A 12,377-nucleotide genomic window follows, 5' to 3' on the forward strand; every position below is an offset into this window, starting at 1 on the left:
GATTTCCATGATGGTTAAACACAATATATATATAAATATATTGTAGGCATGGAAAAATCATTAACATTTATGTTGTTTTCTGTTATTGATCAACAATTTATAATAACCATTAAGAATTTTATTTGATTCATATTTGAATCCATTAGGATGCTTTTGGACTGGTTCCATGTTATTCTTATTCTTTTAGGATATGTTGACTAAGGATCTTGAACTATTCAGAAACTAATTTAATAAAATAATAAATAAAACCTAACTTTGTTTCCTTGTAGGAAGTGTTTAAGGAGCGGATTGGCTACACTCACCTGTATGAAGTGTTGGTGTCACTGGGTCAGCCATCCAGACACTTGCTGAAGGAACTCATGAATATGGTGAGATGAACACTTCCTGTTTTTTTTTTCGAGTCAGGCCGTGTGTCCCATCGATATCTATATAAAGGCTAGATATCTCGTCCACGCTGCTGGCCAATGGAGGTCGACGTCTGCACCTGGCGGCCATCTTGTCACAGGCAGCTCGCTCACTCGTAACATTGTGTTAATGGTACATGAACTATTTAAATAACCATAACTTGCTCAATTTTATACCGATTTTCAAACGGTTTGGTTTTTTATGTAGTTATGACACAGCATACTAATGAAGTGTATAAATAAATAATCATCCAGATAATTATAGCCACGTTAATGACGTTTGTAAGAAACCAAACCGTTTGTAAATCCATCAAGATTTCAATGAGATAAGAGTATTTGTGTTCGTGCTGACCATTCATCTTACATCAGATTGCCTGTGACAAGATGGCCGCCGGTGATGACGATAGAACCTCCGCCTTAAGACATCTAGCCTTTATATAGATATCTATGGTGTGTCCACCAAATCTGAAACATGAAGCCTACCCGGAAGTGCGAAAAACTGCAATACATCGAACATCCGCTAGAGGCCGGTCCCAAAAGGGAACAAATGTCCATATACCTCATGTTATAATGTCCGTTTTCACAGCATAAATTCAGGTTTTTACAGTTTGGTCCCATGGACTTTTATTGTAATCTTCAATATGTTCCAAGTGCCTGACAACTGTGAGGGCGGTGATTTTTTTTTCTAACTCGTTAGTTTAGATCATATTTAGATATAAAATGTATGACAAATAAGGGCGGTTAACTTTGATTGACAGCTGATGTCTCAGCCATGATCTGACACAACACATCACACCACCTCTATCCTTTCTGAAACTTTTCTATTTTGAATTTCCCAAGATTTTACAGTATGGCGCCGCCCATACCCCCCTTAAAAAGCCTCAAACCCGTTTTTCAGAGAGTCTATGGGTGGCGTCACAGACGCTTTGTCCATATTTTTTACAGTCTATGGTGTCTGGTGTATGTTTTCAATTGTTTTGAATGGGAGCGCCACGTTTTTTAAACGCCATGAGCGTAACGAGGCGCTAAACGTTTTTTTTTCACACTGAAGCGTCCAAAGTTTTCAAAGAAAAAAGTTCAACTTTGGATAAAACGCAGCGCTCATCACTGTCACTTTTTTACCCACCCGTCCAATCACAGTGGAGGAGGGGCGGGACTAAACCACACCGACCAACTGTCACAACATTCTTTCTGTACAACGACATCAACCAGCAGAGCTAACCCAACAAAATGGATGAAAAATACATTTTTAGTATGAAACAAATTCTAAGCGAAATCAGTTATAGCAACGAAACGTCTCAACGGGAAAAAACGCTGCGCTGCCAAAACGCTCTCAAGCGCCCAAAGCACGGCGTCTTCAGCAGAGCGTCTTTGGTGGACACACGGCCTAAGTCACATGATGTTTTCTGCCTCTTTCTTTCTCATCAAGTCAAGTAACCTTTACACAAATAAAGTAAGGTCTATCAGTAGTATTCAGGTATAAAAAATAACAATATAGTGAGTGTTCCCTGTATAACATAGATTCATCTTTATTAAAGAGGCTATTTTGCCTCTTCTTGCGCTTGAATGGTATTATTTATATAGCACATTCAGAGAAAGCACTTAAAATAATCGCAAAATGAAAGCAAAGAAAATTAAAACAGTTATAGAAGGAATTAAAAGAGAAATATGAGCCAAAAAAAAGAACATGCAAATGATAAACTTTCACTCTATCATGGTTAAACTTGACAATTAATCCGCGAATCGCTTGCGTGCCGGACCGCAGCGCCAGCGATCCTTATGTCCACTTAGTGTGCAATATTTAACATTTTCATAGTATTGATAACATCTACCTTTTGCACTACTGTTTTATTATTTAAAATTAGGTGGTTATTTAATGTTATGTTGTTGTCTGTACATGTTGATACTGGAAAAGAAGTTGCTTTTAATCTAATTGTACATGTGTATAGTGACAATAAAAGGGCATTTCATTTCATTGCACCCCTAGTGTTTACATTTGGTAATAGCATATTTCTCAAGTGATCTGACCTCTTTGATGCCTTTAAATTGACCTTGAGTGGGCAGCCCACTACTTTTGCAATAGAGTCGTCTCACATCCTTTCTTTTCGTCCTTGTATTCCCACAGGCTGTCGAAGGTGAACATTCATCCGTGGGCCTCCTGGGCATCAGTAACGTGGACCCTCTCCTGCTCCTGATCCAGTGGCTTCCAGAGCTGGACTCTGCCGAGCTGCAGATCTTCACTGCGGACTGGCTCCGGCGTATCTGCGGTCTGAACCGGCGGACGAGAGCCACCTGCGTCAACTCTTCCATGACTCTCAGATTGCTGTCGGCCCTGGAGAGGCACGAGCGGCTCCACCGGGCCTGTGCCGAGAGTCTGGTGGGGCTGTTGGGTTCTTTAGGCAGCCAATCGCTGAGCTCCTGTGAGCTCCAGAATCTACTGAGACTCCTGCGGCAGGACGAACCGGGCCGCGCTCACCCGTACGTGGGTCCGGTTCTGCGCTCGCTCCTGGGGATGGTGCGCAAACAGGGCCTGGAGAGCGCCATGCAGTATTTTGACCTGTCACCGCCCATGGCTGGCATCTCCGTGCCGACTATCCTCCGATGGCCAGGCTACGCCTTCAGCTTCTTTGCTTGGCTGTCAATGGACCAAGATCAGCTGGGCCCGCCCAGTAAAGGAGAGAAGAGGAAACAGTTGTATAGGTAAGAATGGGAATAAAAGAGATTAGTGTGTATTTGATCCTAGCTGTTTTTTGTCCTCTCTCCCTCCCTCCCTTGATTGTTTAAGAAACAGACTACATAAAAAAGGGGAAATAAATTTGTTTTCTTGTCAGATGGCATTGATTGGTTATTAATAGGGCTGTGCAAAAATTAATTGCGATTAATCGCATCCAAAATAAAAGTCTGTGTTTACATAATATATTTGTGTGTGCTGCTGTATATAATTATTTTGTATATATAAATACGCACACATGCATGTATATATTTAAGAAAATGTGTTATTCATATATAAAATATTTATATAGATTATGTATCTATATATATATATATATATATATACAGAATTTAAGGGCAAATAATTCTTAAATATATACATGCATGCATAGGTATTTATATATACAAAATAATTATATACAGCACAAACAAATATATTATGTAAACACAGACTTTTATTTTGGATGCGATTAATCGCAATGAATTTTTGCACAGCCCTAGTTATTAATAAAAGGGGAAAAAGAGTTGTAAAGGTGTTGCAAGGTTGTTTTTTTTTCTTCTTTTTTTTTCTTTCTTATAATCTTATTTATAATCTTGCTGTATTTTATTTTTATTGATTCCATATTGTACATGCATACTACACTAGTATTATACTTGTACAGTACTATTGGGTAATGCACTAGCATGTTTTGAATCAAGCGGATATATCCCTTTTTTTCTTTCTCTTTTTGAGTCAGAGAGTAAGAAATGTGTCTGTATACCTTTTTATTATTATTATCGATCAATATGTTGATACAAACTCTGTATTGTTATTCATTTTCTTTCTGATTGGTAAAACACCAATAAAAAGAGTTAAACTAAAAGAGATTAGTGTGATGGTGGGAAAGGAAACAAGATAATGTTTAATAATGTTTATACAGTGCCATTCAAATGTTTGGAGTACGTTTGGTTAGTTTTTGAAAGAAGTCTCTTATGCTCTCCAAGGCTGCATTTATTTCATTAAAAATACTGTAATATTATTGCCATTTATATTAACAGTATTCCATGTAAATATATTGTAAAATGTAATTTATTCCTGTGGTCAAAGCTGAATTTTCAGCGTCATTACTCCAGTCTTCAGTGTCACATGATCCTTCAGAAATCATTCTAATATGATGATTTGCTGCTCAAAAAACATTTATTATTATTTAATATTAATTTTGAAAACTGTTGAGCTGCTTCATATTTTTCATATTCAAGATTCTTCAGCATTTATTTGAAATTTTTGTAACATTATAAATGTGTTTTGATAAATTGAAGTAGTGTATTTGCACTAAGAAACAGTATATTTTGTTATTTAAAAATATGTTTTTAATGTAAAAACAAACTTAATTAAACTTAAATGTTAAACTTAATTATTGCAAATATTTTGTAATTGCTCATCTATTTAAATTTCAAAACTTTTTTTTACATATAATTTGCACATCCTCCTAAATGTACTATTTAATTCATTTTCACCTTATGAAAGCTTGTTCTTATGTTTTTCTATGTGCATAGTTTTTTCACCCCGGGCGGCACCGGGTTCGAGGCCTTCATCAGCTCAGCTGGAGTGCTTGTGGTTGCCGTGTGCACTAAGAAAGAATACGTCACCGTGATGCTGCCTGACTACTGCTTCTGTGATTCGCTCTGGGTGAGTCACATGACCAAAGAAATGTTTGTGTTTTTGTTACAGCATGGATGGACAACCCAGTTCTTTGTCCAAGACCAAAGCGAGATTGAGTTGTAATGAGGAGTTTGTATTTGACCTGCAGCACAGCATTGGTGTAGTTCACGTGCCGGGGAAGAGGCCATTTGGCCAGAGTCTGGTTTACATCTTTGTGGATGGACAGCAGAAACTGTCAGCACCTTTAAAATATCCAACCATGACAGAGGTGAGTGAAACAACAGATTTTGTACTGGTTCTTATTGAAAAATCACTTAAAAACCACCCTAGCAGCATTTCAGAAAGTGAACCAGAACAGGGGAGCTATTATACCCTTTTTCAGAGTCTGGATTTTGTTTTTGACCTCTACTAAAATAGGTTTTCATGCTTTGTGTTTCAAATAGGAAACACAAAATAAAACAAAAATAAAACAAAATACAAGTCTGTGGTTACATAATATATTTGTGTGTGCTGTATATAATTATTTTGTATATATAAATACACACACATGCATGTATATATTTCAGAAAATGTGTTATTCATATATAAAATATTTATGTTTATATAATATAGATTATGTATTTATATATATATATATATACAGAATTTAAGTGCAAATAATTTTTAAATATATACATGCATGCATAGGTATTTATATATACAAAATAATTATATACAGCACACACACAAATATATTATGTAAACACAGACTTTTATTTTGGATGCGATTAATCACAATTAATTTTTGCACAGCCCTAGTTTCAAATAATAAACGCTCTGGGGTGTTTCCCAAAAGCATCGTTAGCCAACTATGGTCGCAAGTTCCGTCATTATCAGCATAGTTCAACGAGCCTGTGTTTCCCGAAACCAATAATTTCAAACGAACATCACAAACAGCATCGCAAAGTTGTGTGGTTGGGACGACAGCTCTCGAGTTGTTGAGCAGAGTTTCTGGTTTTTATGTGGCCTTAATCCATCCTCATCTTGAGAAAAGTAAGCAAGCTGACGTTCAGTACAATCTGTATCTTTTATTTGGAATACATGTTAATGTAATTTTAGTTCGTTTAGAGATTTAAAGTGCCGTTTTTACAAGCTCTGGTATGTAAGAACGAGTCTATGATTGAATCTGGATAGTAACTTGAGAAAAATAAGAAATATTAAATATAGTGAAAAATCTGGTATTAATTTGATCCCAAATGGAGTCATTAACATAAGTTATTACCTCACCATGTGCGTGAGTTCGTTAACCAACGTGGTTGAACGACTAATTTGCGGCAATACAGTTTCATTAAAAAAAGTCGTGATTAGCCGGTTGATTTCTTTAACGATGCATGGAAACACACCCCAGTTTAATTCCTTCTCTGTGAAGCCCCGCCTTCGGAAAAGCACAGTGTGCTCTGATTGGTTGGCTGGACCACTGCTTTGTGATTGGTTTCACAGCCCTTACCACGAATTTCATCACGCTACTAACTAGGGCTGTCAAACGATTATTAATGATTAATCCAAAATAAAAGTTTGTGTTTACATAATATATGTGGGTGCACTCTGTATAATTATTTTATATAAATACACATGCATGTATATTTAAGAAAAAATATTATTTATATATAAAATATTTATATTTATATATCATATTAATTATGTATAAATCTATACATAGTATATATATGAAAATATTTCTGAAATATATACAGTAAAAGTGTGTGAAATACACATGTGTGTGTATTTATATATATATAAAATAATTATACACAGTGCACCCACATAAATTATGTAAACACAAACTTTTATTTTGGATGCGATTAATTGCGATTAATCGTTTGAGCTTTTTCATGCTCAAACAGCAACATTACACACTAAAGAAAGTTGAAAATACAATAAAGCAAAATAGGACCTCTTTAATCTCTGTCTGTTTAGTCCATTCTTTTATCTTTGTGTCTCTTTCTCTCTCTCAGGCCTTCACGTCATGCTGTATCGGTTCAGCGGGTCACCGCACCACGACCCCACCTCCCTCTCAAATCCCAGATCCTCCCTTTTCCGGAGGTAATTCCTCGGGACGCACGTCTTTGGGCGCCATCCTCCCGGGCTGGGGTGGGCTGCTAGGGACCAAACCCGAGTCCGTCACCAAACTCATTTCCGCCGGGACTCAGGACAGTGAGTGGGGGAGTCCCACCTCACTGCAAGGGCAGCTGGGAAGTGTCATGGTCTTCCACGAGCCCCTCCAAGCCAGTCACGTCAAAGCCCTCTGTAGCGCAGGACCAAACTGTATTTCTCCCTTTAAAAGCCAAGAAGCTGAACTCGGAGACTTGGCACTTAAACTTCTGCTACACTATTCTCCAAAGGTGAGGTGTGCATGTAGGTCACCTATGACTGAGCTGTATACTGTACAAATTATGCACTATAGAATGTTATATATATATATATTTTTTGCATATACAGGCTTGTAGGAACCCAATTTGTCTGGATTTGTCCCCTAATATGCTGCATGGGCGCATGACAGGAAATAAAGTGGTCAACTGGGATATCAAGGTATGTATGCCGTTACCGTTCTATCTAGAGTTCTGTGTGTAGCTCTCCTTCTCCTTAAACACCTGCTCATACTCTCTCTCTCTCTCTTGTATTTTATAGGACATGATCAACTGTGTTGGAGGGCTTCCTGTGTTGCTTCCAGTCTTGGAACAGTTGACTTTGTTAACCCCTGATTTACATCAAGTCGAGCGCTCGGGGTCAGAGTTCATCAGCCCTGACTCAGTCACACCGGCTGAGGGAGACTGGGTCATACTGCCTTCAAACAGGGCGTCCGGTGAGCACACGCTCATCATTGCACAGTGTTGGAACTAAAACTGTTAATTGTCAAATTAATTTACATAAAGCTGAGTAATATTTTTTTTTTAAATAAACTGTATCAGTTTAACTTATTTACTTCAAGTAAAACATGACTTAAATATAAATTAAAGCTAAAAAGAAGCATAAAAACTAGTAAAAATGGCAAAAGCACTAAAAAGCTAATTTAACCTGTGAACTAACCTAAAAATTAGGGCTGTCAAACGATTAATCGCGATTAATCGCATCCAAAATAAAAGTTTGTGTTTACATAATATATGTGGGTCCACTGTGTATAATTATTTTGTGTGTGTATATATATAAATACACACACATGCATGTATATTTAAGAAAAAATATTAATTATATATAAAATATTTATATTTATATATCATATAAATTATATATGAATCTATATACAGTAAATACATCAATTATATATGTAAACACAAACTTTTATTTTGGACGCCATTAATCGCGATTAATCGTTTGACATTAATCGTTTTTAGTATCTAACCCTACTAAAAATGTTTTATTTTATACTATATATTTATTTTTTACAACATAACGACTGTACAATTGTTAGTAATCCAAAGCCGTTTGTCTAACCAATTTGTGTTCCAAGTTTTATGATAAATTGTTTCCATAGTAAAGCAATGTCCAATTCAAAATGGTTTACACACATTTTGAGTGTTTAAGCTTATGATTATAACAAAAATATGTGAAAAATTAGATTTGAAGAGTATGTAAATAATCCTAAAATAACACCGTTGTTAGCAGTTGGTAGACAGAATGAATGTGTTACTGATCTCTTAGAGATCGTATCGCTTGCCCCTTTTGTGTATTTCTGATTATTACATATCTCAACAATGTTGTCGTGCGATGTTTGTGGACATTTGTTATTCAGAGGCCAGACTGGAGAAGAATCTCGTAGCGACGTTCTTGCTGGTTATCAAGCATTTCCTGCAGCGGCATCCCATAAACCAGGAAACACTTCTGCACTCGCATGGTGTGGCCACATTAGGAGCTCTGCTTCAGAAGGTACCCATGATCCTCCTGAATCTCTTGAATCCTCAGTCTTCCCCTCTGCGTGTCTTGATTTGGCTGTCTGGTTCTGTGTTTGTGTGCAGTTGCCAGCGTTCCTGGTGGACGTGAGTGTGTTGGTGTCGGTTCAGCTGTTGATTGAGCAGATGACGTATGAGAAGAACTCGCAGCTCCTGCAGCAGCTCCACACACACCTGCTGTTCAACTTCAGCATCTGGAACCAAGGAGATTTCCCCCTGCGCATCGGTCAGTCTCGAGTCCTGTCCCACTATACACTTATACTACACTATGTATTCAACCATGCATATTTTGTCATTCAACATCAGAGTCTGATAGCCCCTCCCCCTCTGCTATGTATTTAAAGCAACAGCAGTCGATTTTTTGTTTTGTTTGTTTAATTAAGTGCATCATCTTGGTATTTAAAGTGCACTTTTTTTTCTATTTTTAGCAAATGTGTGTCTTTTTTAAAATGCAATATACATTTTTATTGTTTCTACTTTTTTGAAAACACACAATTATATAAACAGTTTTATACATATATATATATATAATTAAAGTTTAATTAAGTAATTTAACTACATTTTGAAACATGTATATGTTTTAATTGTCTAATAATTTGTCCATTTAAATAGTGATTTATTTTTATGTTTGATTTATTACATTGATAACCGATTACTTTATTTTGTTTTTATATAATTTTGTTATTGTTATTTTTATTTTTAATTTGTTTGTATTTTATTTTGTTCAAGATATTATTAATAGAATTCTGTAAAAGCCTCAAGTTTATGTATAATTCCCATTGAAGACCTAAACTACCCATAATCTGGAAGAGAGATTTGATAACTCCCTATGAAGAAAAGGAACGTGAGAAATGCTAGGCTGTTGTCGGTCACTGTTGCGCTCCATTTCTGGGGTTATGATGTGTACGTTTTGTGATGAGCGTGATTTGTTTGTCATGGTGAAGGTCACATCCAGTACATGTCCACCGTCATCAAAGACAGCAGGAAGCAGTTCAGGAAGAAATATGGAGTGCAGTTCCTGCTGGATACAGTTCGCCTTTACTATGGGTAAAACTACATCTCCCACAATCCCTCAGCCCTCTGTGATGTTATCACCTCATGGCTGCCTCTTTCTCATCACCTCATCCATTCTCTCTTTCCCTCGGCTTTCTAGTTCTGGAAATAAAGATGCAGATCTGAGTGAGGACGACATTAAGACAATCAGAGCATCTCTCTTTGGCCTTCTGAAGTATTACATCAGCAAGGGTACCACCCAAGATGAGATCCAGAGCATTCTGGGATACATCGCTGCCATTGGAGATGAGGAACAGGTGAGAAGAGGAAGTCCTAAAACATAGTATGCTGAAAATAATACACTACTGTTCAAAGGTTTGGGGTTGGTAAGATTTTTTTTTTTATGCTCACCAAGGCAATAAAAAATACAGTAAAAACCGTAATATTGTGAAAAATTATTACAAATTAAAATAGCTGCTTTAAATTTGAATATATTGTAAAATGTAATTTATAATTATATATAATAATTTATATAGCTGAATCTGAACAGTTGTGCTGCTTAATATGTATTTTCAGGATTCTTTGCTGAATAGAAAGTTCATTAAGTATCTGAAAAATAAATATTTTGGAAAATTAAAATAGTGTACAGTCATATTTCCTACTCAAAGGGATAGTTCACTTTGAAATTAATTTTTGGTATGTTTTATCTTACCTCAAGGGCATCCAAGATGTAGGTGTCTTTGTTTCCGCAGTATTTTCAATTTTGATATTTTTAGGTCAAACCGTTCGTGTTTATCAGTCATATAATGGAGGTCTATGGTCACCACCTCAATGTGTACTTACATTTACGAGTCATTAAATCATGTTTAATTTGGACTTTGAGGTGGTGACCATAGACCTGCATTATATGAACGGTTTGACCTAAAAATATCAAAATTGAAAATACTGCGGAAACATAGACACCTACATCTTGGATGCCCTTGAGGTAAGCTAAAATATACCAAAAATTTAAAAAGAGTCATCACCATTATTTATGGTGTTTTATGGTACCATTATTAGTGCATTATTTACATATCATAAGTTCAATAGACTGAATTTCAAAGCATTTTGAACCTGTTTTGGTTTATTTTGACTATCAATTTCTTAAGAATTTATTTTAGCTTTACTTTTTGAATTGAGAAAGCTTTTAGTCAACTGTAATGTTTGACTGTTTTGTGCATGTGTCCAGGAAAGAAGCACTCTCTTTTATTGTTATTGATCTGCCCTTTCTAATCACTAGCGCAAACGTCTGTCTTTCTCCATTTTAATTATTCCTAAACGTACTTAACCACAAACTGGATTTACTGACCCGACAATTCATTTAATCAATGTTTAATGTTTAGCAATAAGCATGTGTGTTGTGTTGTGTTGTAGCTGTGTGAGATCCTGGAGCTGTTGCTGACTCTTCTTCAGACCAGCGCCTCACGGGACCAGCTCTTTCTGCTGCTGTTTGAGCCGGGATCTGCCGACTCCTGCTACGCCCTGCTGCTCAACAACAAACACTCAGACCGTCTCCGAGAGCACGTCTTCAAGGTGCGTTTAAAGGAGTAGTTCACTTTTGAAAAAACTTTTGCTGATAATTTCCTCACCCCCATGTCATCCAAGATGTCCATGTCTTTCTTTCTTCAGTTGAAAAGAAATTAAGGTTTTTGATGAAAACATTCCAGGATTTTTCTCCATATAATGGACTTCAATGGGAACCAAACGGTCCAAGGTCCAAAAGACAGTTAATAACAGTTTCAGTGCAGCTTCAAATGTCTTTAATCCTTTAACACTCTCAGCGTTTTGCACTTTCGTCGGTGACATGCACATTATTATCATGCTTGAGTTTAGATGTAAAAAAATAGCGATAACAAATGTGGATCACTTGTCCTGCAAATGAAACTTAAAATCACACTGTCAGATTCAGGGCCGGCCCGAGGCATAAGCGAACTAAGTGGCTGCTTGGGGCCCCCAAACGAGTCGAAAAATAGAAAAATATTTTTTAGATGACTTAAATAAGTGACATAAATTAATGAATTAATACGAATGAATGAACGAATAATTAAAGACAAGATCAATATACCTCCCTACCTATACCTGTCTTTGTCAAATAGATGTATGTTGACCTTGTAACGGCTGCTTTAGTCCAACCTCTGTGTGTTTTTGCAGTTGTTTGAGCGGATGCTGAAGTGTGACCGTGTGTATGAGAAGAGTAAACAGCGGTTGCGTTTGAGGGATGTGGGATACTCTGGCCTCAGTCTGCTGTTCTCTGAACTCCACCTCACTTCCACCCTCATCAAGTGCCTCCTTCACCAAGTGCTGTCTACTGGTCAGTCCGATTAACCCTAATCCACTCACCACCTGACTCGGCACATACTCTGAGTCATTGCTTGGCTTGGGCGGTTCAAATATGCAGGATACATTTCTAAGAGTTTTGGTGGCAAAATAAATTAGGTTACACTTGATTTCGATGGTCCGCTTAGAGATTCTACTAACTATAAGGAACTTTGCAACAGTGTTGGGTGTAACTAATTACTAAGTAATTAGTTACTGTAATTTAATTACTTTTCCCTTAAAAATGTAAAGTAAGGGATTGCTCTTCATTTATCTGTAATTTAATTACAGTTACTTCTGATGTAATTGAGGTAAAACTGTGTATGAATCAATCCGATCTCACAG

General features: G+C 36.7%; 1 protein-coding gene across 5 annotated transcripts in view; it reads left to right on the plus strand.

Moving 5' to 3' along the window:
- The window catches only part of nbeal1 (neurobeachin-like 1), a 73,820-nt gene that overhangs the window by 35,706 nt on the left and 25,737 nt on the right, over window positions 1–12,377 (plus strand). For all 5 annotated transcript variants that reach the window (XM_039648788.2, XM_039648789.2, XM_039648790.2 and 2 more), the window contains 13 exons: window positions 270–368; window positions 2,530–3,104; window positions 4,653–4,785; window positions 4,907–5,026; window positions 6,753–7,139; window positions 7,237–7,326; window positions 7,426–7,600; window positions 8,528–8,661; window positions 8,751–8,910; window positions 9,629–9,731; window positions 9,838–9,994; window positions 11,091–11,249; window positions 11,868–12,027. In XM_039648788.2, the coding sequence (XP_039504722.2) occupies window positions 270–368; window positions 2,530–3,104; window positions 4,653–4,785; window positions 4,907–5,026; window positions 6,753–7,139; window positions 7,237–7,326; window positions 7,426–7,600; window positions 8,528–8,661; window positions 8,751–8,910; window positions 9,629–9,731; window positions 9,838–9,994; window positions 11,091–11,249; window positions 11,868–12,027 (2,452 nt within the window). The remainder of the gene's footprint in view (window positions 1–269; window positions 369–2,529; window positions 3,105–4,652; window positions 4,786–4,906; window positions 5,027–6,752; window positions 7,140–7,236; window positions 7,327–7,425; window positions 7,601–8,527; window positions 8,662–8,750; window positions 8,911–9,628; window positions 9,732–9,837; window positions 9,995–11,090; window positions 11,250–11,867; window positions 12,028–12,377) is intronic.

This window comes from Pimephales promelas, chromosome 8 (genome assembly GCF_988280905.1).
Source record: "Pimephales promelas chromosome 8, fPimPro1.hap1.1, whole genome shotgun sequence".
Lineage (NCBI taxonomy): Eukaryota > Metazoa > Chordata > Actinopteri > Cypriniformes > Leuciscidae > Pimephales > Pimephales promelas.